The sequence below is a fragment of the Periplaneta americana genome, chromosome 17 (genome assembly GCF_040183065.1).
Source record: "Periplaneta americana isolate PAMFEO1 chromosome 17, P.americana_PAMFEO1_priV1, whole genome shotgun sequence".
NCBI lineage: Eukaryota > Metazoa > Arthropoda > Insecta > Blattodea > Blattidae > Periplaneta > Periplaneta americana.
Genome location: NC_091133.1, coordinates 16,793,285 through 16,818,170, shown reverse-complemented (window position 1 = coordinate 16,818,170; position 24,886 = coordinate 16,793,285). Strand labels below are relative to the sequence as shown.

The 24,886-nt window shown below is 36.4% G+C and overlaps 1 protein-coding gene across 1 annotated transcript in view; it reads left to right on the top strand.

Moving 5' to 3' along the window:
* wdb (serine/threonine-protein phosphatase regulatory subunit widerborst) overlaps positions 1-24,886 on the top strand; it is a 331,308-nt gene that overhangs the window by 284,819 nt on the left and 21,603 nt on the right. The window contains exons 6-8 of the mRNA XM_069815633.1: positions 4,630-4,689; positions 7,533-7,746; positions 17,925-18,044. Coding sequence (XP_069671734.1) covers positions 4,630-4,689; positions 7,533-7,746; positions 17,925-18,044 — 394 coding nt within the window. The remainder of the gene's footprint in view (positions 1-4,629; positions 4,690-7,532; positions 7,747-17,924; positions 18,045-24,886) is intronic.

Sequence of the window (24,886 nt, the reverse complement as noted above, 5' to 3'; positions counted from 1 at the left end):
CACATTTATTAACGCTCTTCCTTTAAATGTAGTCTCTAGAGAGGAACTTTCATGCACTTCGAGGAGGCAAAATCGTGAACTGTGTCTTCAATATCAATCTCCACCAAAATTTCATCTTTTATACTCATACTTCAATTATTTAACAGTGGTTATGCCAAGTGATTTCTTAATTCGTGTTTTATTAATTTTAGCTTGGAAAATGAACGTTTTTGAGATGCACAGGTCACATATGGTGTCACAAAGATTCTCATAGCAATTTCCATTTGGGGAATGCTGACAAAATATTCTCATTTTTCATGTACCAATGACTATAGGTTATTAATTTTAATGTCTTTAGGATATCAGCTCTGCAGAAATAAGATCTCTGTAATGAAAACTTGTGAGGTTTTCACAATACTTCGACATTTCTGAACTTTCCAACTCTTACATATTTTCACAAAATCCAAATCTTTGAATAATTTTTAAGTTACATAAGCTTTACTTCGGAGTTCCTGAATTTTCTTAATACTTTCTTCTTGTTCTTTAGTTCTTTTTTTCACTTAATAATAATAAAGAGAACTAAGCAAAATATGCATGAAGCTACAATCACTCGCTGAAAAATCGTGTCAAAGAGACTGATCGTGTGCACCACATAGTGTGATATCTATCACAACTCTTCAGGCATAGTTCACAAATGCAGTCTTCTGCCGGCAGGTGGAAAGTCTTTGTCCTACATAGTTTGTGATGGAATCCATGAACCACAAAGCGGGTCATCATGTGTCTCAGCTCGTAGCCCGCGGCCATCCATTCTCTTGTCATCGCGTCTGTGGTGTAGAAGTCGCTCCAGATTTTCAGTCTTTTTTCTTCTAATTCTGTCACTGTCTCTTCGTATGCCTGTGTGGATGATAGCTGTAGCTGCAGTTGCAGTTCCTCTAAGTAGAATGGCTCCCTTGCCAGCTCATATGTAAGTTGCGACGGCATGTATTTCGATATGCACAGGACTCTTTTGAGGTACTTTGCCTTCAGGTTGCTTCTATTCAGGTGTTCCCATATGAGTGTTAGGCCATATGTAACTATTGGTGAGATTTTGGCGTGAAATAACTTTAATGCTGATTGCACTGATATCTGTCCCAGATGACTGATGTCATTTGTGGCTCTGATCGCAGCAATTGTTTTGTCTTTTACATGTAGCGTGTATGTGGTTCCTGTGGTCTGAAAAGTTATACCTAGGTACTTAAAGTGATTTACTCGAAGTAGCGGTTCCCTTTCTAGATATAGAATGTCATCTGCTGCTGGCCTACCTCCTTTGCGGAAAGTCATTGTCACGGTCTTCCACGGGTTCAGGTGCATCTCATTTATGCGGGCCCAGTGCTACTAACTTGTTTAGAGTTTCCTGCAGTTCTATCTTGCACGTTGATGTGGCAACCATGTCATCTACATGCACGTACATGTTTACATTCTCCACTGGTAGAGTTGAGACAATGTCAGCTGTCACTATATTAAATAAAAGCGGACTCGGGGGGTTGCTCTGGAGTACGCCATTTGTTTGTTCGATTGGCTCTGATAATGTTATACCATCATCGATTTCAATTTGATTGTTCTGTAGTATATTCCTGATGATTCGGGCGATGTAGTGTTCCCTTCCGATCATTGCGTCCATTTTTGACACTAGTGTTTGTCTGTTAATGAGGTCAAAGGCCTTGGTGTAGTCTATGAATAGTGCATACAGCTTGCCTTTTGGAGTCTGAGGGCATCTACAATGTCGTCATGCAGGCATTTCACGGCTTGTGTTGTCGATCTGCCTCTCCAGAATCCGAATTGCAGTTCCAGGATTTTCGTTTCCACCAGGGCTGAGAGTCTCGAGTTCATGATTTTTGTGAAGGTTTTGTAAAGATTGCTTTGGAGAGCTATCCCTCTATAGTTGTTTGGATCTTCTACGTCGCCTTCTCCTTTGTAGAGCATCTTTACTTTCGATTTTCTCCAGTTGTCTGGTATACATCCCTTCTTCAGGCATTTCGTCATGAAGGCTGCCCATACTTCTATGAGTATAGGAGCGGCTTGCTTGAGATGCTCATTGAATATACAGTCTGGACCCACGGCTTTTCTTTCTTTCATTTCTTGAAGCACCTCTAGGATGTGTTCCTTTGTGATTGGTTCCCACTCTTGCAGGGGACTGGTGTCATGCGTAGACCTCATCTCCTTATGTTGGAGTACCTTGGTGAGATGTTGTGTCCACAGTTCTATCAGTATGTTCCTTGGAAAGTAGGGCTGCTTGGGTCTTAATGCTTTGAATGGATCCTTCTCTACATCCTCAATCATTTTCTTTTCCTCCTCATGTCGGAACTCCTCCCTTGTTCTCTTAATGAGCTCTTTGTACTGTCTTCTTTTCGCAGCATAATCCTTGAGCTTGGCTTCTGATTCATGAACTTTTGCTTCATGTAGTGCAGCTATTGTCTCTTTCCTTTTTCTGTAGCATGTCTGGTTGAACCAGGGTTTCGCTCTTCTGGAGTATGGAGTGGCTGGATGGTAGCTTCCCTAATGCAGTTTTCTATGGCTGCCAGGGATTCGTTGGGGCTGATACTTTGTATGGTTTGTATTATATGCTGAGTGTTGGTTTCTTGTAATTTCGACAAATTTATCTCCCTTGATATGCGGACTCTTTTGTCAGTTTTCTCTTCCCGTGATGCGCTGAATTGTATCACTGCTTCTACTGGTAGGTGTTTCTGCTCAGTGACATTTGAAAGTACTCTGTGAGAGATGTGTTGCATCCCGTTGTTTATGAAAATCAGGGCGATAGTGCTTGTCCTATTATAGCTTATATACGTCTTCTGATCTTTGCTGTTAATTAGGGTGAAACCTTCCTCTGGTAGGAATGCGAAAACTGCTTCTGTCTTTTTAGATGGTACATCCATTCGGCAATTAAGATCTCCTGCTATTATGACTGGTTCCGTTTTCGGTATTCGGGAAAGGGTTGTACTTAGCACAGCCATTTTCAAAATACCTCTTACTAATGATAGGTTAATAAGAAATAGTGTTAAAATGGAAAATGTTTCAGTAACTTAGTAAACTCATTGACAATCACGTTTGAAAGTTAGAAGAATATTGTTGGGTGTTGTGTAGCATAAATCATTTGATGGTGAAATTCCATTCCTGTAATAATTTTTTAATAAAATTTTATTAAATACAATTGTATAACATTATTACGATATATACAATAAATTAATAAAGGAATTTGGCGTCTTTAGTGTAATATAATATATAAAAATTGTTATTGAAATATAAATGATTTGAATGGCTCCAGTGTTACATCAAATGTAATGGTTTTAAGATGAGAGGAAAAGAGCATTCGAGAGAATTGGATGGTCGCAGACTTGCTAAGTCTAGAGCTCCTGGTTTATATAAAGACACACTAGCTGAGACATAGGGACAGAGATCCTAATAGATACAGTGCAGGATTATTGAAGCAGGGAGGAAAGAGAGACAGCAACAAACAATAGCATTATTGTTCAATGAATAAAGTGTTAGTCAAAAAAATTAATGCTTGATTTGATCCTATATATACTGTTATTATTGTTATTCTCATCATTTTGAGACCCCTGGTGGTTCGCCCATGCATTAAAATGGCACTGGTACTACTCATTGGTGTGCTATGAGTTACAATATCTGTGTTTAATATGTCACGTATTTAAGAGGAGAGGTGCTCTGTATACACACTGTCACTCAATAGCAACCCATTTCTTTCCCATGCTGTTTGTGATAAAAGAGTAGTTTGTATCAAGAAACCCTTGCACTTGTTGGAAGTTTATGTTGAAGAATTTCGTGTTAGCCAAATAAACTGTCATAATTTACTGTAATGAATCTTGAGAGCATCTGTGGCTCAAGTGCTAGCACTCTGGTCTCCCATCCAGATGGACCGGGTTCTATCCCTGTCCAAGTCGTGATGGAATGTATGGTGAACAAAGATGTTACAGAGGATTTTTCTCGGGGTACTCCATTTTCCTTCTGTCATTCTACTAACAATCTCCACTTCATTACACTTCCCCTCTTTCGTCGTCATCATCATCATCATCATCATCATCATCATCTCTGATCTCTCCCCCATTTCGGGCTTGCAACCAGTTGCAGGCCACCACCAAACTTTGACCCCATGGTAAATGATCATTATTTGCTGGTGGTAGAGCTATGTACTGTGAGCTCTCCCCTGAACTCATGGTACTTCGACGGACTGGGGTTGAGGGACTGAAGTGATGCTAAGCAAGCTGTAGTGGAGTTCGTATGCTCCCCATAGGGGAATAATCTGTAGAGCAGGAAAGCCTTACAGCATGCACGTCATTCCATCCTGAGTAGCACAATGGGCCTATCCAAGTGGCCTGTGTATAAGAGCAGTCTTAGTCCATGCCTCTCTCCTTAAGGGAAACTACTCGTAGTATTCAATCTTGCCTGGGTAATTTGTTTTTCTCCTCTTTCTCCATGTGATGGTTCAGATAATTGACAGTCCAGATAATCATTGTAATAATGTAATAACAATGTGTTATGAGACATACTTTTAAAAATAAGATCAAATACATTTTTTCTGATTTCATATTGTAATTGTAACTTGGATTAAAATCATGTGCAGTAACGATTGCATAATCATATTTCTGGTTTTAGGTTTGTATACGAGACAGAACATTTTAATGGCGTTGGAGAATTATTGGAAATATTAGGAAGGTGAGTCTCTTTCTTTTTTTCTGTGCTGAATTATACTGTTGTACGTTACAACAAATTATATCACCTTAATGATGTTATGTTTTGTGTTTAATATGTTACGTATTTAATTAAATTTAACTTTCAATTTTTACATCCACACTTTTAATTAAATTTTAAACCTAACATTCGACATTATAATGCAACTCAGTTTGAGCTATACATCTTAAATGTGTCAATTAATTATTCTTTAACACGGATTTTGTAACTTATATATTCAATACATTTTTAGTAATTGTTATTTTGTTTGAGTAACAATGTACAAAAATAAGTGAATTGACAAAAAATTGATTTGTACCGTATTTCAAATTTATTTTGTCCTGTCTTAGTTGAATTGAAAATATGACGATGAAAATTGTAAATCATGTAGGCCCTATGTAGACCTTAGTCTTTCTCAGATGTGTTTTTCAATCTTACATATTTATTGCCAATCTCCTTCAGTTCTTTTCTCCTGAGTTTTAGTGTCTTTCTTTATTCCATCTTTCCATTGTAACTTTAGTTTACCCTTTCGTCTAATTCTCTGATTTTACAATAAACAGCCTTTTTTAATCTTTCTTCATTCTCATCATTTAATCCATCAAGCTTAATCTATTAATTTTAAAGCAACTTAATAAAAGTTATAGATCACTTCAAATAATATTGATTTTTATTGTGGATTGGCTATTAGTAATAAAGCAAACAGTGGAAATTTGTTTCCACTAACCATTTTCCCCTCTAGAAAATCTTCGATAATTCCTTTACATTATCCTCATATTTATTACAGTATAGAATATACATTATTTTATTTAAGTTACAATATATTTATTATCCATTTGTTCTTCAGTTAGTTACTGTATATTAGCATGATATTGTTGCATTTGCCATTGTGTTCTCCAAAGAAGTTCGAAACTTCTCAGAGAAATACTATTACTCTTCTTTTCATAAATAATATTTTACAAAATTTAGATTTGCTATTGGCACCTATCCCCACTCTGCTTCCCCCAAAAAAACTCTTGTACTTGATTATTTCACACATGCTACCTGTTAGATTCAGTAAACATGAAATTATAATGTATACCTTATGTAACAGTTATTGAATTGTTAAACTTTAATTTGTAATTTACAAATTGTGAGAAATAAATTCTGATTTTCCTTCTCCCCCCCCCCCCCAACTCCTCTAAAAAAATTAAAAAGATATCTAATTTCGTTCATTACATAGTGGGAAGTAGTTTTAATGTTTGTTCATTTATTTATTTATTTATTAGTGTGTAGTTCCGAGGTTTAAATAAATTAATTTCAGTATATTAAATTAATCTCTTTGAAAAATTACACAAAATGATGGTGTCATGCAATCTGGTTTTTAACCTTTCTTCAAACCATTGTGTCTGTGTATGAACTACAGAGTGATCGATATAACCTCTACAATTTTAATGAGTTATACTTTCCGTCTGGAAACTAGTATAAAATTGAAATAGAGTTTAATAATCTCAGTGGCTCTGGGTGAATGTATATTGGTACTCCTATCATCCATTGTTGACTGTTATGACTATTGTTATCTATAAGTACGAGTAATTAGTTCAGTCTCTAGTTTTTGCAGTCATAACACGAACATGCAGTTCTCAATTCGACAGCGTGTTCTTATTGTGCAAACGTATTGGAAGATGAATTCCTTGATTCAAACACAATGGGGATTTTGAAGAGAATTCTGTGTGCGCAGTGTTCGAACCAAGCCAACAATTTTATCAATGGCAAGAAAGTGGGAGATAACTGGCTTGCTCTTCAGTGAGAGTGGAAAACACAGACCTGCATGATGTTCATGAGCGAGGATGTTTAGTGAACTCACCAAAGAAATCATTGTGCCAGGAGACAGGCTACTAATGTCATACATCTAACGATTCCATGAAACTTACTAGCCAACTTCTTCAGTGATCGTCTAATCTCAAAAAAATCTGTGGCTCCCCAGATCACGTGACCTAACCTCTCCGACTTCTTCTTATGGGGCTACTTAAGGATAGAGTATACAAGAATAGACCGTGATCACTTGCTGAACTCCGTGAGGCCATTGGGAATGAAATCAGCAACATTGACAGGGATACACTTTGGAGAATGTGACGGAATAAGGTGTGACAAATACAGTTGTGTATGGATACAGATGGAAGACATTTTCAACATTTACTCTGAGGAATCTCCCACAGTTACTTTGTAATTCAGAACAGATTGCACACTTTTGCTATTTTGGTTCAGAAGTTATGTCATTAAAATTGTAAAGATTTATATGGATTGCTCTGTATTACATAAAATACTGAATAACTCTTTCTAATAAATTGAATTACATACATTTAGAAAATATCTGTATAGTTTTAATTACATTACAATTTATGTTTCAATCTTTTTTGTTGCCTTACATAGTATGAAAAATATGAAAAATGTTTTGGAATTAATTTTTATCGTAGAATTAGTTCCAAAACTGTTTTTCAATTCGTGTTAAATGCAAGACAATCCAAAGTCTGCTCGAAATCAACTTATTCTTTATTTTTATGCTGAGAGAAATATAAAGATGACAGAAATGGAGAGATGAAGGATATAGAAAAATTCTCCCGCCTTTTTTTTTTAATTGTATTTGCCATGTTGAACCACATTACTTTTAAAACTTCTCTGCATGAAGACATTATAATGATTATTATTACTGTTATTATTATTATTGTTGTTGTCGTTGTTGTATAAGTAACTACTGCTACCATATAAAAATAAATGTATATGATTTTTCACAAATTAAAATACATTATGCAAATAATTAACATTTTTTAAGTGTGTATTTATGATTTCAGTATCATCAATGGCTTTGCTCTGCCGTTGAAGTCGGAACACAAGCAGTTTCTCGTAAAGGTTCTGCTGCCATTGCACAAAGTGAAATGCTTGTCGCTGTACCATGCACAGCTGGCTTATTGTGTGGTCCAGTTCCTTGAGAAAGATGCGACGCTAACAGAGCCAGTTGTCAAAGGGCTACTCAAGTTCTGGCCTAAAACTTGCAGTCAAAAAGAGGTATAACATAATGGAGTTAAATTTAATTTAATTGTGGAAATATAGTAGAATTGTCAGGAGAATAGCTCTGCCATTTTTCTGTAATGTTGCAATTAAGCACCATGTATGACCATCAAGAACTTTATTTTGTCAAACATTAAGGCCAACATGCACTTGAATTATACAATCTTATATAGCTAATCGGCGATGTATGTAATGGAGGGGAAAAGAGACTGGCCACCCTATCCCATTATCTCCTGACCTAGTTGCCTCAAGAGTGATTCCTTATTGGTATCACTTATGAGGTTTAGACCTGTCTTTGGACAGTTGACTAAACAACAAACAACAATAATATAAATATTAAACTCGAAAATAGAATTTAAAAAATAAAAATGTTCAAGAGAGAAAGACAAAAGCACAGTATAGGCTTCTTTTGTGACTGAAGAAGGTGCTTGTGCATATAAAAATGTGAAAACAAAGATAAATTGTCATAACAATGTAAATAAAATTCTGTAATGAGATAGGCACGTCAAGTTCTGGAAATTTCTTTTCTTCAACTTTACATAAGCTACCAGGTCCATTCTTTTAGTGACTTAAGTATAGTAAAAAGTTTAGATCGGTATATTTACATTGCAACCAAATTCACATTTTTGAATTGACTGACTCAACACTCAAACTCAAAAGCTTAAGTTCATATATTGATCTATTAATGCACCAGCATACTTGGGGGGGGGGGGGGGATGTGCGGGGGGCAGAGACATGGTTAAGGAGTAGCAGGTACAATTGCACAATAGAAATACAGTTAACTCCTGTTATAGTGAACCTCTGCGGACACAGTGTATTTCGTTCACTGTGTCTGAGGTTCACTAAAACCGAAGTGTCTGTTTTATACTACTGATGTTGCTATACATACAATATTAATGCCCATTTGGGACATACCATCGTTCAATATCAGTACTAATGTTCACTGTACCTTCCAACTTCCAACACTTTACGCTTCCATATCCTGTTGTTCACAGTTCGAAACTTGAATCTAATCTGGCCATTAGTAGGCACTGATCGATTTCGCACCTCTTCCCACTAGAGGTATGCTACTGTGTACTCGGTCTTGGAATTTCCCCGGGTTCACTTTTACAAATATACGGGAAGAAGGGATGAGAACCATTATACTGTAATCCTTCTTGTATTTACCCTTTAGTCATCACTCTACTCTCTTTTACAAAAGAAAACACTTTCTCTTCCAATTCTTCTAATAACCTCTCTTAAAGGAGCCGGGACTAATCCTTGCTTAATCCCTCACTGCATACACTATTCTCTTTTAACATATTTCAAGCTGTCCAGGAAGCTTAATAAATTCTTTGTCTTTCAATGCACTTAAGGAGTAGAAGGTATGAGATTTTGTTCTGAACACATTCTTGGAAGTTTATAGGAAAAAGAATTTCCTAAATTACCATTTTGGCCATTTTAAAATTATATTTTCTTGTGGAAGTTCTAGTTTTAGGTTCACTATAACCGAAGTGAGGATTCACTATAAACGGAAATATTAATGTACTTTTTAATGTATGCATGTTGGAACCAACAATTTAGGTTCACTATAGCCGAATGTTCACTATAACTGAGTTCACTATATCCAGAGCTGACTGTATCTTGATATGTGATTAACTGACAGAATTAGCTTAGCAGTAATTGAACTAGTGATCTTAATCAATGCATCTTGTTGTTGTTGCCTACCATGTGCATTCAAATAATGGTTGACTTACACTTAACATTATAAAATATACATAAGATAGGCTATATTTTAGTAGGTACTTAATCCTTAGATTTGCCTTAAAATTCGTATATGTTTAAATTTTATTCTTGTATATTTTTCATGGGTTGAAAATGCTGGAAACAATTTGAAAATATAATAACAGATTTCCTTTACTTATTTGCACTCACCCTGTTTTGATACAAATTCGAAAGTTGCGAATTTTCCAGTCCCTGTAAATTTAAACAATATACGACTATTGGACACACACACAGAAACACACAGGGTGTACGAAAATTGTCGCCCCAGAACACCAGGGAATGTTAAGGAGTACCTCTCTGTTAAAATGAAAGATAGCAAATGCTACTCTGCCAAATATCCCTTAGGGAGAAAATGCTTTCAGGTCAAGTGGGGTAAATCATTATAATACCCAAATAACCGCATTGATGTGGTTCATACATGGCAATGTATGTTCCTTATGATCATCCTTATAACTTTTATTAATGAACGTTGTATTGAAAACAACTAAATAAATTAATTACTTATAATACACTGCTCAAAATAATTAGAGGAACATTTGTAATAAATTGAATAAGTTTGTGTTTTTTGAAGCTGTGATGCTGAAAATTGGACTATATGTAAATTGGAACATTAATTTAATCTATGGATACAAATTTTAAAGATCCATGGCTTAAATACAGAGTAATTACCTGAAATAACAAATATGGAGAAATCTTTGATTACGGAAGGCACTGACAACTTCTAATTGGTAAGCTTTCTGACGTTGCTATAGTGGCGAATACTGATTATTGCCTTGTTTATTAAAGCCTCTCACAAAATGAGGCATTTAAATGAGTTTGAAGCATATCATGCTCTACTTCTTTTACGACAAGGTCAATCACTGAGACAAGTGGCTAGAGAGCTTGAGGATTCTCCTTCCGTGGTGTCCAGGTTATGCAACTGGCACAGAGAGGCAGGTCAGTATTGTAGAAGACCTGGCTAGGGCTGTAATTGTAAAACAGATACATTGTCCTATCTGCTCTTCGACAGCGTACAAAAACTGCAAGAGACCTGCAGAATGACTTCTGCATCGCTTCTGGAATTGGGGTTTCAGACCAAACGGTAAGGAACAGATTAAGGAAAGAGAATATTCGTCCATAAAGGCCTCCTAAAAACAGCGTTTGACAAATGAGCATAAGGCAGCAAGACTTATGTTTGCTGAAAATCATGCGAATTGGAACCTGAACCAGTGGCAGTCTGTTCTTCTCAGACGAATCCAGATATCGTCTTACACATTGTGATGGTCGTTTAAGGGTGTGGGGATGGCCAGGGGAAAGATTTTTTGTAGGAGCTGTACAGGAAATTGATAGATTCGGTGGAGGGTCTATAATGGTGTGGACCAGAATTATGTACAACAATTGTACGGACCTCGTAATTGTTCTCCAGCGACTAAATGCTGTCCGGTATATCGAGGACGTTCTAGAAGAGCATCTAATACCTGCTGCCATTGGAGTAGGCCCTGGATTTCTGTTTGCTCAGGATAATGTCAGGGCACATTCTGCGGCTGTCAACAGGGATTTCCTAAGGGAGAATGAAATTGAAGTAAAGGAGTGGCCAGCGATCAGCCTAGATCTCAATCCTATTGAACACTTGTGGGTTCTTATGGATAGAAAAGTCAGGAACTGATATGAAGCTCCATAAACCCTGCAGGAACTTGGAGATGCTCTAAAGGAGGAATGGGAGTATATCCCAAGAGGAAATACTGAATCTCATAGGGACCATGCCACGAAAATGCCAAGCTCTCATCGAATGTCGTGGAGGCCATACACGATACTAGACCTATATAATGGGTGTTTGTAAGGACAAGATTCAATTTCTTATATAGTGCAATGGTTTAAAAAGTTGTTTGTTGACATTATTCATTTGTTTTTATTGACATGGAGATAAATGTGGCCATAAATAATATACTTTATTAATTTCATGTCTGTACCTTAAACCAATGAAAAAATATTTAAATAATACGCAGTGTTCCTCTAATTGTTTTGAACAGTATATCAAACATTGGTCTTTACTTCGTATTGGAAATAACCAATGTGCTACTGAATAACAGAAATCATTCATTTACATATAGTAGTAGCAGTAGCAAGATATTACTGTTCCAGTAAAAGGAATACTACAATGCAATTGAGAAGTCTCTCCGCAGTGCTTGTGTAGCCAAGAATCCACTAGGCAGAGAATTTAAGTGTATTTGGTAGAGAATTCAAGTGACAGCACTGGCCGCTAAGAATATGATGGACGGGTATGAGGTTGTCAAACCGGAATGAATGGGAGTGTGCCAACTTTCTACAGGATTGCATTTTAGGGTTACTAGAAATAATAGAGGTGCAGAGGGACTTTTCGATTGCACTGTAGAAGACACAGTAGTATGAACTTAGTAATGCTGAAGAAATGAAAATAATAAAAGAACGAGAAACAAATTAAAGACATATTACTACTTACAATTTACATGAGCACGTGCTCCAACTGTCCACCTTCCATGTTGACACAAGCCCTAACACGACGCAGTACATTCTAAGTCACCCTGTGCAACTAATTCTCTGTGGCTGAAGCACAGGCACCATATAGCCAGGAATGAATTGCTTCATATTTTTCAGTACCTCTCTATATATTAACTCTTTAATTTGACCCCAGATTAAAAAAATCCAAGGGATTCAAGCCTAAAGACCTAGATGGCGAAAATGCGAGCCCTCCTAACTTCCTCTGGGGGAAATAGGATTTTAATTCCTGACAGGCCTTGGTGCTGAAATGTGGCGATATGCCATCATGCTAATACTATACACTCAGACAGTGTGAAGTACATCTTCCTCAGCATAGACAGCACTTCCTGGGAAAAATGCCATATATTCTTTCACTGAGACTTCTAACAGAAGATAGGGCCTGTGAACTTAATATTTATAATTTCAGCCTATATGTTGATCAGCTCTTATCATCCAGTCTGCTGTCCAAAAATCTGAAAGTTAGAATTTATAAAACAGTTATATTACCGGTTCTTCTATATGGTTGTGAAACTTGGATTCTCACTGTGAGAGAGGAACATAGGTTAAGGGTGTTTGAGAATAAGGTGCTTAGGAAAATATTTGGGGCTAAGCGGGATGAAGTTACAGGAGAATGGAGAAAGTTACACAACACAGAACTGCACGCATTGTATTCGTCACCTGACATAATTAGGAACTTAAAATCCAGACGTTTGAGATGGGCAGGGCATGTAGCACGTATGGGCGAATCCAGAAATGCATATAGAGTGTTAGTTGGGAGACCGGAGGGAAAAAGACCTTTAGGGAGGCCGAGACATAGATGGGAGGATAATATTAAAATGGATTTGAGGGAGGTGGGGTATGATGATAGAGATTGGATTAATCTTGCACAGGATAGGGACCGCTGGCGGACTTATGTGAGGGCGGCAATGAACCTTCGGGTTCCTTAAAAGCCATTTGTAAGTAAATAAGTATATGTTGATCTTCCAGCAAATCTGGTGTTTTCTTTTTCGTGGATCCAGGCAGACAATTGTGAACATTGAGGATATTCTTACGAGTGAATACTGCCTCATTAGACCATAGTATTCTTTCCACAAATCATCACTCTCCCGCCTGAACAGCTAGCAGCCATCTACAGTATTGCAATGAAGACAATCTTTTGCTAAAATGTGATGGACTTACGTGTAATGATAAGCATACAAAACATCCTCTCCATCCACAAACTGCTTTTTCCTGTCTCTTTGGTAAATCCACTGGTATTTCAGTGAAATCTACTGGTTTAGCATGTTTTCTTTCAACATGCTTTCTTCTTCTGTGTTTTTTTTTTTCTTCATTTTGGCTGACTTTCACAAAAAAATGATGTAGGTCTAATCAAAATCCCTTACAATAGATCAACAACAACACAACAAACATCCTCCCTAAAAATATTATGTAGAAGGCTATGATTTATCGATATGCTGAGCAATGTCTCATGTACTAAGGGTATTATCTAAAGTGACAAGTGCGAGTTGTTCTAACTGTGGAGTCTGATTAAATGCTTATTGTCCCCAATCTTGAGTTGCAGGAACAACAGCCATTCCTGTTTCCCTCATGCTCCTGTCCAATAATTCAAAGACTTAATCTTGGTTACGATGAGCATTAATTCTAGTGAAGTTGCGTGCATAAGTGCTGTACTCCATTATTCATCTCATGCTTTCAGTTCTTTACTGTTCATTTAGGAAACTACTGACTTGGAATACCTACATTTATTATTCTGATTGTAACCTTAGCTCCATTGAAAGGATCAATTGCGCTACCCCATCATCTATATTCAAAATGAAACCAAGTTCATTAGCGCTCTTTACTTTTTCGTAATACTTATATGTCTCTCTAAAACTAGGTATATTTCCACTAATTTAAAAATGTATTTGTAGCTCTGTATTTGTAGGAGTTTCATTGTCAAAACAAAATTACTTGTTCAATGAACTTGTAAACATTTATATGTTTAAGTACTTTTTATCCCTTGCGGCAGCTCATGAATGGTGAGAAGATTTCTAAATTCTAAATTCCATGCAGGCAACTAGTCAGTCTCTAATATTTAATCTTAGCAGGTGTGACAAACTATAAGTGGACCTGTCGATATATGTCTATAATCTATTATTTCAGAAACCATATTAGCCTATATACAAGTATTTATTTATTGTATGAGTTGCAGCTAATCAGACAACATTGTGCTTGTATCTCTGTCCCTTTATCCCCCGCTTTCTTTCTTTAGCTTTATTGGAAATTAGCACCTGAGATTCAAATTTTACTTCAATTTTTCATACAGTATTTTTTGTGAGCTCTTTGTGGGCGAAGGTATACTTTAATTGAATGCCTAAAACTAAATTGTAAATTTTTCAGTTGTTAATTTTAAATTTTATACATTCTGTTCAAAAATTTGCCATCAGGTATAATGATGTAACTACAACAAGAGGGTTCAAGAAAGTACAGATGTTTGGTAAAACTGAATGTATGTTTACTTTAGTTGCATTCTGAGCCTTAGTGAACAAACAAAGAGGAATTACTTGATTGCTGCAACCACCTGTGTCCTGATAGATATTTGTTGCTGTTCAGTTTTATCCTGTTGTTAAATTTTTAGCAACATTTTTTTCAGTGCATTTATAATTTAGTTCATATTGGAGTGAAAAATGGCAAGTTGTAGCCGATTTAAGTGAACACCATATTTTAACGTTTTGGTGGCTGCTTCATTCACACACAACCCCCAGAATGTCTGGAGGACCACACCTGCTGTTGGTCGACGGATCCATTGGACCTAGCTGGGAGATCTTGTTGATCACCAGCTTTCCCTCCTTAAGCCACTGGAGGACGATTTTAGTGCCATAGCAGGTCAGCACTAGGAACAGAAAAGTAGAAAGAGGAGGAAGGAAAGGGAAATGAACCCCTAGGCCTCGAATGCTCTAATGCCGTCAGGATCGAAGAAAGTAAGAGTTCAGTCAGAGGACTGGATAGGAAAGGGTAAAGAGGGAATTAGGTATTGGTTAGAGGAAAATTATACCAAATTCAGTCATTAACTCATCAAGCTGACCAGTCCCCTAACTGTCCATTGTGCAACTTAAACCAAGAAATGGATTCGGAACACCTCAAAATCTGTGCTTCAGTGGCTGGTCATGATAATATCTTTGAAAAATATTGGAGTGCAAGAGGTCAAATGACTTTATTGTAAAACGCCTGGCATTAGAAAACAACAACAACATAATTTAGTTCATAATGCTTTTTTCACATGCATAATCACCATCCCCACCTCCCCATTGTTACAGCAGCACTTTAGCTAATGTCACCTAGAAAGAAGTTTAGGAGTGGTGAAATACTAATGACTGTTTTCACCAACATGCATCAGATTTTGACAGACATCATATTGATAACTTTCAGTTTTCTAATGTACCATTAAAATCATAACCATTTGATTAAAACTGCAGTCGATTATCTATCACATGAGGATCTGGAGCTGTGCTCGGACTTGGGTATGTTCCTGCTTGAGCTGATTATTGATGACTTGGTTGGGTTTTATCCGAGGTTTTTCGAAAAAAAAAATTTGACTTGTTCCACATCTTTAAAGCTTCAATGCTGATATATGATCTATGGAATACAATAAGTGAAATTAATGGAAGAGGAAGAATTACTATGTAGAAATAAATTACCCATTCCTATACCTAAGGTATAGCTTTTGTTGAATTTTGTCCATAATTTGTAACACTGCTTGCTTTGACATGCAATTTTGTGGTGCAGGTTTGTCATTATCCGGGATATAATATTTACCATTTCTTTCTAGTAAGGAATATTGCGGTCATATATCTCTTAGATTGTACAGGTACAACGCCTCACAAGTATCTGTCAGTTTACTAAAATGATTTGTGAGACTTGTATATTTTCATCTACATTATTCAACACGGCAAATGTGTAATGCTTATTTAATGATTTGAGGATAATAACATTCATTGATTGACCCAAACCCCTTCAAATTTAACCATTAATATGACAAATGTCCGAGATTTGGAACATTAATAAAATGAAAATTAGCTTCTTGATATTCTATATATTATTTTATTTAATGTACTGAAGTACATATGATGTTTCCATGCAGATATTCTGCATCATCATACGATGGAAGAGTAGTGGAACAGAGAAAACTTCTCTCCGGCACTGGGATTTGAACCCGGGTTTTCAGCTCTACGTGCTGATGCTTTATCCACTAAGCCACACCGGATTCCCATCCTTTTGCCGGATCGAATCATTTCAGTTTAAGTTCCACCTCTTGGGTTCCCTCTAGTGGCCTGCCCTCTGCACTACGTCCGGTGCTGGAGAGAATTTTTCTCCGTTCCACTACTCTTTCATCGAACGATGACACAGAATATCTGCATGGAAACATCAAATGTACTTCGGTACATTAAATAATATATATGATATGCATAAATTACTTTGTGATTTAAGATGGCGCTTATTCCGTCGGATTCCGGCCAATCAGTCACTCATAACGAGTGCACCTCCGCACATATGTAGACATTGTCCTACATTCGTAGATATCTATGACGTAGTGCAGAAGGCAGGCCACTAGTGGGAACCCAAGAGGTGGAACTTAAACTGAGACAATTCGATCCGGCACTGGGATGGAAATCCGGTGTGGCTTAGTGGATAAAGCATCAGCACGTAGAGCTGAAAATCCGGGTTCAAGTCCCGGTGCCGGAGAGAATTTTTCTCCATTCCACTATTCTTTTATCGTACGATGACGCAGAATATCTGCATGGAAACATATGTACTTCGGTACATTAAATAATATATATGATATGCGTAAATCACTTTGTGATTTAAGATGGCGCTTATTCCGTCGGATCCCGGCCAATCAGTCACTCATAACGAGTGCACCTCCTCACATATGTGAACATTGTCCTACATTCATAGATATCTATGACGTAGTGCAGAGGGCAGGCCACTAGAGGGAACCCAAGAGGTGGAACTTAAACTGAGACGATTCGATCCGGCACTGGGATGGGGATCTGGTGTGGCTTAGTAGATAAAGCATCAGCATGTAGAGCTGAAAACCTGGGTTCAAATCCCGGTGCCAGAGAGAATTTTTCTCCGTTCCACTACTCTTTCATCATACGTTCTTGATATTCGTTAAATACTTGACATTCGTCAATTTGTATTGATCATGGATTCATGGCTAGTGAAACCAGTGTATTTACAATGTGAGGATTTTAAAGAACAAAAGTGATAGTGGTCCTATGTTACATGTGCAGTATAAGTCCGTATTCTAGATTCTGGTGATAATTTTTAATTAGGACAATGAGACAACCTTCTGGTTCATGTTGAATTTTTAATTAGGACAATGAGACAAGCTTGTTTCATGCTAGTTGTTGTTGTAATTGTAATATTGTAAAATGTTGACATGTTCCACATCTTAAAGCTTCATTGCTCATGTAAGATCTATGGAATAAAATAAATGAATGAATGAATGAACCATTTACAACTTCATTTCGTAACTATTTGACAGCATTTTAATATAAAAAATAATTGAACATTGAAATTGAAATAAAATTATTGTGACAATTGTTAAGAGCAACTATTCAAGATTAATTCCTAAAATGTTTTTGATTTTGAGTTGATATCTACGATACCATCTTCAGTTCCATTATTAGTTGATATTTTTTTATACAGTCCTACTTAATACTTTGTAAATATTATATATTTCTTCCAGATTTTACGGGAAGAAAGTAAGAACTGTTAGAACACTTTCTGTGTATTAGTTGTGATATATTCATTATGTTCTGTCAGTAACAGTACATTAAGTTCACATAGTATTTGCAACACTTTCATTGTAAAACAAGAACTTGTCTGCATCAGGAGATACATATTTTATAAGGTACTCTTTATTTTTTCAGGTGATGTTCCTTGGAGAGATTGAAGAAATTTTAGATGTAATCGAACCATCACAGTTTACCAAAATTCAGGAACCACTCTTCAGACAAATTTCGAGATGTGTCTCCAGTCCTCATTTTCAGGTATACTTCATGTTCATTTGCATTGAATAAGTCACTCAAAAGTAATGTTGCTCTCTCTTTTTCTTTCTTTTTTTATTTTATTATTATTATTTTTTTAAGAATTTCTTTAGTTGGTCAATGAACGCTGTAGCTATTATTGCATATTGTGAGCATATGACAGCCATCAGTTGTTAAAAGAATATAAAAGGGAGGTGATAAAGTTTGAGATTAGAGTCCTTCTAAAGCACTACTGGAAACAAGTTATAAAACTGCTGCCACGACTCGATTATGAGAAGGCAAGGGTGAAAGTGTTGTTAGTGAGTGTGTAAAAACATACCGAGGTCCAAAAAGTGGCTGTTGAACATGAACTATTAGAATATGTAACTGATTTGCGTAATAATGGAATTGATGTTTCACACGAAATGTTACAATACAAAGCATGTGAAATCGCAAGAAGTATTGCCATCAATTTCACTTAATTTAAAGTAAGCAGGTGAGGAATATGATGGTTTATGAGAAGAAATGGACTCTCACTTAGGAGAATAATATCTCTTTTTCAAAGGATGCCGCAAGATTTTAAGCATAAAATTGTGGAATTTCATAGGTTTATTATTCGAATGAGGAAGAATAGAAACTTTTTGTGGTCACAAATAGGCAATGTAGATCAAATCCTGTCTACTTTGATATGCTGGCTAATACAAAAATCTCTAAGAAGGGAGAAAGCAGTGTATTAATATGTACAGCCATTTGCGAGAAAACCTGTTGCACAGTGATGTTAGTGGTAACTGCAGATTGGAAGAAATTACCACTGTATGCTATCTTTAAAAGAGAAATGATGCCGAAAATTATATTATCTCAAGGGATTGGTGTTAAGTGTATAAGTTAAGGGTGGATGGATGGAGATATAGTACGTGATTGGGTGCTGACAGTGTGACAACACTATCCTGGTGCTTTATTTTGGCAGCTGACTCTCCTGGTGTGAGATTTTCGAGGTCATCTAGACAACGACACTAAGAAAATTCTTTCGGAAATGAAAACTGATATTGCAGTAATTCCTGGTGATCTCACTTCTGTTTTCAAACCTTTAGATGTTAGCATAAACAAACCATTTAAAGACAAGATCGTGAAACTGTACTGGCAGTGGATGGCAGTTGAGGACCACAAATTGACGTCAACAGAAAATATCCAGCGACCAACAATAGAAATGATGTGTGATTGGATAAGAAAGGCTTGGGACATCATATGCCAGCAGTAGTTACAAAACGATTTTCGAAGACAGGCATTTTGAACCTCTTGATGGTTCGGAAAATTGTTATTTAGGAAGATTATGGTGACGATTGAAGTAATAGTGCAGTAGAAGATGATGATAGTGATGATGCAGTAGAGGATGACAGTGATACTGAAACCAGTACCAATAGTGAATAAGGTAAGAATATTGGTAGTGTTATCTTCACAAAGTATATCTAGTTTTTGCTTTATTTCTTTTCAGTTTTAGGTTATACTCTGCTACACTGTTATTCATTTTGTGTGTTATGCACTTTACGTTACTGTTCCTCGTAAGTGTTTAATATATTGATGCTGTCGAAGTCATACAATCATTACAATATTACTTGAATGTCTGATGTGGAAACCAGCTGTAATTATCACGCGAGATGTCAGATAGTTATGATTTTTCCTCTAACATTTTTCCCTGCATATAACATGCACCCTGAATTTTTAATCCAAAAATTGTAGAAAAAGGTGTGTCCATTACACAGGTAAATACAATACTATAATTTCGTTCCTTAGATTCTCTTAGCAATGTAGAATTCTTCTGCAACGTTAAATGTATTATTATTATTATTATTATTATTATTATTATTATTATTATTATTATTATTATTATTATTATTGCTATTGTTGTTATTGTTCGATTTATGATTTTTAATGTCTCTTTTATGTTTCTGAGTTCATGACCATTGTCAGTTATATGTTTCGCAAATTTTTATTTGTTTATATTGTATTTGAAATCCTCTCTATGTTCATTATATCAGGTATCAAAATATGCACAGAATTTCTACAAGACAATGACATCATACAAAAACACTGGAGTGTGGGATTGTGAATGACTTTATCGTCAAATGCCTAGACTTTGGACCAACAACAACATATTTATGGTTGCACGAGTGGCATTGTAACATTTCAAAACCAGATATGGTGAACATATAGCTAATTTCAAATACAGTGGAGACAAGTCAAAGGTTGTGAAACATCTAAAGACAGTAGTCATGAACTCAGACATAAAAGAAACATTACAAATTAATCATAGAATTGAATAACAATAGTAATAGTAATGTTTTGCGACCGTCACTTAGGTCGCACTGATTGCTAGCCGGATGGCTACTGCGTTCGCCTTCTGCTCATTCTCGTCAGGATTTCTGACACCACCATTGTACACAACAATGGAAAACTACTTTTCGGGAATAACTGGAGCTCTCAGGATACTATAGGAAACTACATAGCTACTAAACTAAGTCTGTAATGATTGCGTTATTGTAACACTACTTGATTTATTCTATATTTACAAAAAATATACAAGTTACTTACAGGGTATTTCATCAGATGAAGCCATGCCGCTTCTGAGTCTCTCAAATTCACACTCTCTTCCAGTCTTCTCCAACTACCGCGTCTCCTTTCCAACACTTTTTATGTTTCGGTACCCGTTTCCCGCCCGGGTATCGACCACGCCATCCACCAAGTGAGATGGTCTTAAAACACTTTTGACTTCACGTACTTACAAATATCGTCTTAATCAATCATTTCTTATACTTAATTTTAATTTAGTGCATTATAGTGACAAGTCACTATAATGAGATTACGCGCAAGAAAAGAGTCTGAACAATGCGTGATATAATTTGACCAATTAAAATGCATGCTTAATCCTACTGGACCAATGGGATTGGGCCAGCAACGATCTGAAGCGTAAGAACACTTTCATTGTAGGCAGTGATTTTACCACACGCCCAACAAGACTGTCTATATCTCTGGCTAAGCAGCTCGACCGTGTATTCCGCTGACACTGTTCCACGTTTCAAATTTAATACTCCACAGAGAAACGGAAATCATGCTACAGGGCGTTCTTTAGCCCTGGGGCATAACAGTAATAATTATTATAATAATAATAATAATAATAATATACTTCATGTTGCAGAAGAATTTTTTATTGCTGAAATTATAAATTTTCTGATTAACAAAATGCACATTTTTCTGTTTTTGAAATGTGATCGTGGCTTCTATATACTTACTTACAAATGGCTTTTAAGGAACCCGAAGGTTCATTGCCACCCTCACATAAGCCCGCCATCGGTCCCTATCCTGTGCAAGATTAATCCAGTCTCTATCATCATATCCCACCTCCCTCAAATCCATTTTAATATCCTCCCATCTACGTCTCGGCCTCCCCAAAGGTCTTTTTCACTTCGGTCTCCCAACTAACACTCTATATGCATTTCTGGATTCGCCCATACGTGCTACATGCCCTGCCCATCTCAAACGTCTGGATTTAATGTTCCTAATTATGTCAGGTGAAGCATACAATGCGTGCAGTTCTATGTTGTGTAACTTTCTCCATTCTCCTGTAACTTCATCCGCTTAGCCCCATATATTTTCCTAAGCACCTTATTCTCAAACACCCTTAACCTATGTTCCTCTCTCAGAGTGAGAGTCCAAGTTTCACAACCATACAGAACAACCGGTAATATAACTGTTTTATAAATTCTAACTTTCAAATTTTTTGACAGCAGACTAGATGATAAAAGCTTCTCAACCGAATAATAACATGCATTTCCCATATTTATTCTGCGTTTAATTTCCTCCCGAGTGTCATTTATATTTGTTACTGTTGCACCAAGATATTTGAATTTTTCCACCCCTTCGAAGGATAAATCTCCAATTTTTATATTTCCATTTCGTACAATATTCTGGTCATGAGACATAATCATATACTTAGTCTTTTCGGGATTCACTTCCAAACCGATCGCTTTACTTGCTTCAAGTAAAATTTCCGTGTTTTCCCTAATCGTTTGTGTATTTTCTGCTAACATATTCATGTCATCCGCATAGACAAGAAGCTGATGTAACCCGTTCAATTCCAAACCTTGCCTGTTATCCTGAACTTTGCTAATGGCATATTCTAGAGTGAAGTTAAAAAGTAAAGGTGATAGTGCATCTCCCTGCTTTAGCCCGCAGTGAATTGGAAAAGCATCAGATAGAAACTGACCTATACGGACTCTGCTGTATGTTTCACTGAGACACGTTTTAATTAATCGAACTAGTTTCTTGGGAATACCAAATTCAATAAGAATATCATACAATACTTCCCTCTTAACTGAGTCATATGCCTTTTTGAAATCTATGAATAACTGATGTACTGTACCCTTTTACTCCCATTTTTTCTCCATTATCTGTCGAATACAAAAAATCTGATCAGTAGTCGATCTATTACACCTAAAACCGCACTGATGATCCCCAATAGTTTCATCTACGTATGGAGTTAATCTTCTCAAAAGAATATTGGACAAAATGTTGTAGGACGTCAACAAAAGTGACATACCTCGAAAGTTACCACAGTTGGTTTTGTCCTCCTTCTTAAAAATAGGGACAATTATGGACTCCTACCATTGTTCTGGTACAATTTCCTTTTCCCAAATAGCAAGTACAAGTTTATAAATTTCGCTATATAATGCACTTCCACCCTCTTGTATTAATTCTGCTGGAATTTGATCGATACCTGGAGACTTGTACTTTTTCAGATTTTCTATTGCAATTTCGACTTCTGAAAGCATGGGTTTGGGTATAAATGGCTCAGCAGTTTGTATTTCAATTTCGTCCCGATCATTTCTATTTGGCCTATGTACATTTAGTAGTTGCGCAAAATAATTTTTCCATCTGTTTAGGATTGATGGAGAGTCTGCAAGCAAGTCACCATTCTCATCCTTGATCACATTTACCCTTGGCTGATATCCGTTCTTAAATTCCTTTATACCCTTATATAAATCTCGAATGTTTTTATTCTTACTATTGTTTGTACCTCATTCAGTTTTTCCTTCAAGTAACCTCTCTTTTTATTCCTAAGTGTACGACTTGCTTCCCATCTTTCATTGAAGTAATTATCTCTCTTCTCCTCAGCTGGATCCTGTAAGAATTTCAATTTTGCCTGTTTCCTTCTTTCTACTACCATGCAACAATCTTCATCAAACCACAGTTTCTTCGTGGCTTCTACAAGTGGATATAAATTTGTAAATCAGCATGATACCTTATGTTATATATGTTGTTGCTATACACTTCCTCGTTAGAGGCACAATATAACATGCTTGCGAGGCATGCCTATAAAACCAATTTTGAAGTTTCATTTGGTGACCAAGATAAGAAATGGACTCCGGATATTGTGTGTCATAATTGTGAGGAAATGCTTCGCGACTGGACAAAAGAAGAACGAAAGGTTAAGCCTTTTGGAATTCCTATGGTTTGACGAGATCCAAGGACCACCCAAGTAACTGCTGTTTTGCCTCAGCAATGCGAAAGGTGTCTGCAAGAAAAACTGGCATACAGTCTCTCCTATCCCAGTATTTCCTCACCAGTGCAAACTATCCCACATTATGAGGAACTTACGGTTACAGTTTTTAATGGTTTTGTCTCTTCTTAAGATGAAGGAAGTAAACATGGTGAGCAACATCACGAGGCTTGTGATAAGGTGCGTGAAGAAAAATGGCTGTAGAATCCCATCCATAAAACTCTGGAAGCAGGCATGCCAAACACTGAATGAACAAATCATCAGTCGAGATAGGTGAATATTTTCCTCACTCCACACCATCACTGACATGATGAAGCAGTTCAAGGCATTGAATGCTGATGGTGATTGTTTTCAACATATAGTTTCTGCTTTTCTGCAGGTGTGTTCTGTGATCTTCAACTTTGTGTCTTTGTATGTGACGAAGAATTTGTCAGGAATGTGAATAAAAAAGAGACCTTTTGTGGCTGTTATAAAAATTGTAACTTTCTTGGTACTGAACACTAAGGCAGACAACGATGAGGTTATTTTTGAAAGAATGTTTTTTACTTTCCACGATCTTGGGTGCAACATGACAGTAAAGATCCATTTCCTGAACAGTCATCTTCATCACATTGGGGCTGTTAGTGATGAACTAGAACAGTGCTTCCATTAAGATCTGAAGATGATGGAAGAGCGTTATCAAGGGCAATGGAACAAAATGTTATTAGCAGACTACTGCTGGATCAACAAACCAGATTGCTGTGAGCAAGTTCATAAACACAAGAGCTACAAGCGCAAATTCTTGCCTGAATAGAACCTATTTGAACTTTTCATGTCATCCATATCCATTTTTTTGCATTACCTGCCGTCTATATGTAGACATGCATGTACTTTCAAGGAAAAATCTTGAAATTTATATTCACATTTTACTGCATTAGACATATGTTTAACACACCAAACATGTGCTTTTATTTGGCCATATTTTCAAACTAGAATGCATATTGTGATGTAACTACACGTTTTTGTGAATACATTAAGAATATCTCTGCCGAGGTGGTATCCAAGTTGGCATCTAACTTTAAAATATTAAATTGCATTTTTAAACGCTAACGTTAAGGTGAAAAATTAAAATGTTGAATTGTAAAAAAACTATAGCTTACAGAAGAAGTAGCTTCAGATTTGAAATCAGCACACCAACATGGGTTGGTATTAATGCAATAAAAATTTTGTTCCCCAGTGTAATGTAGTAAACGAATTCATGGTAAATACAAATAACCATCTTTATAAAATCATCACGTAAATATAATTCCGAGATTTGCCACTAATCCACTAT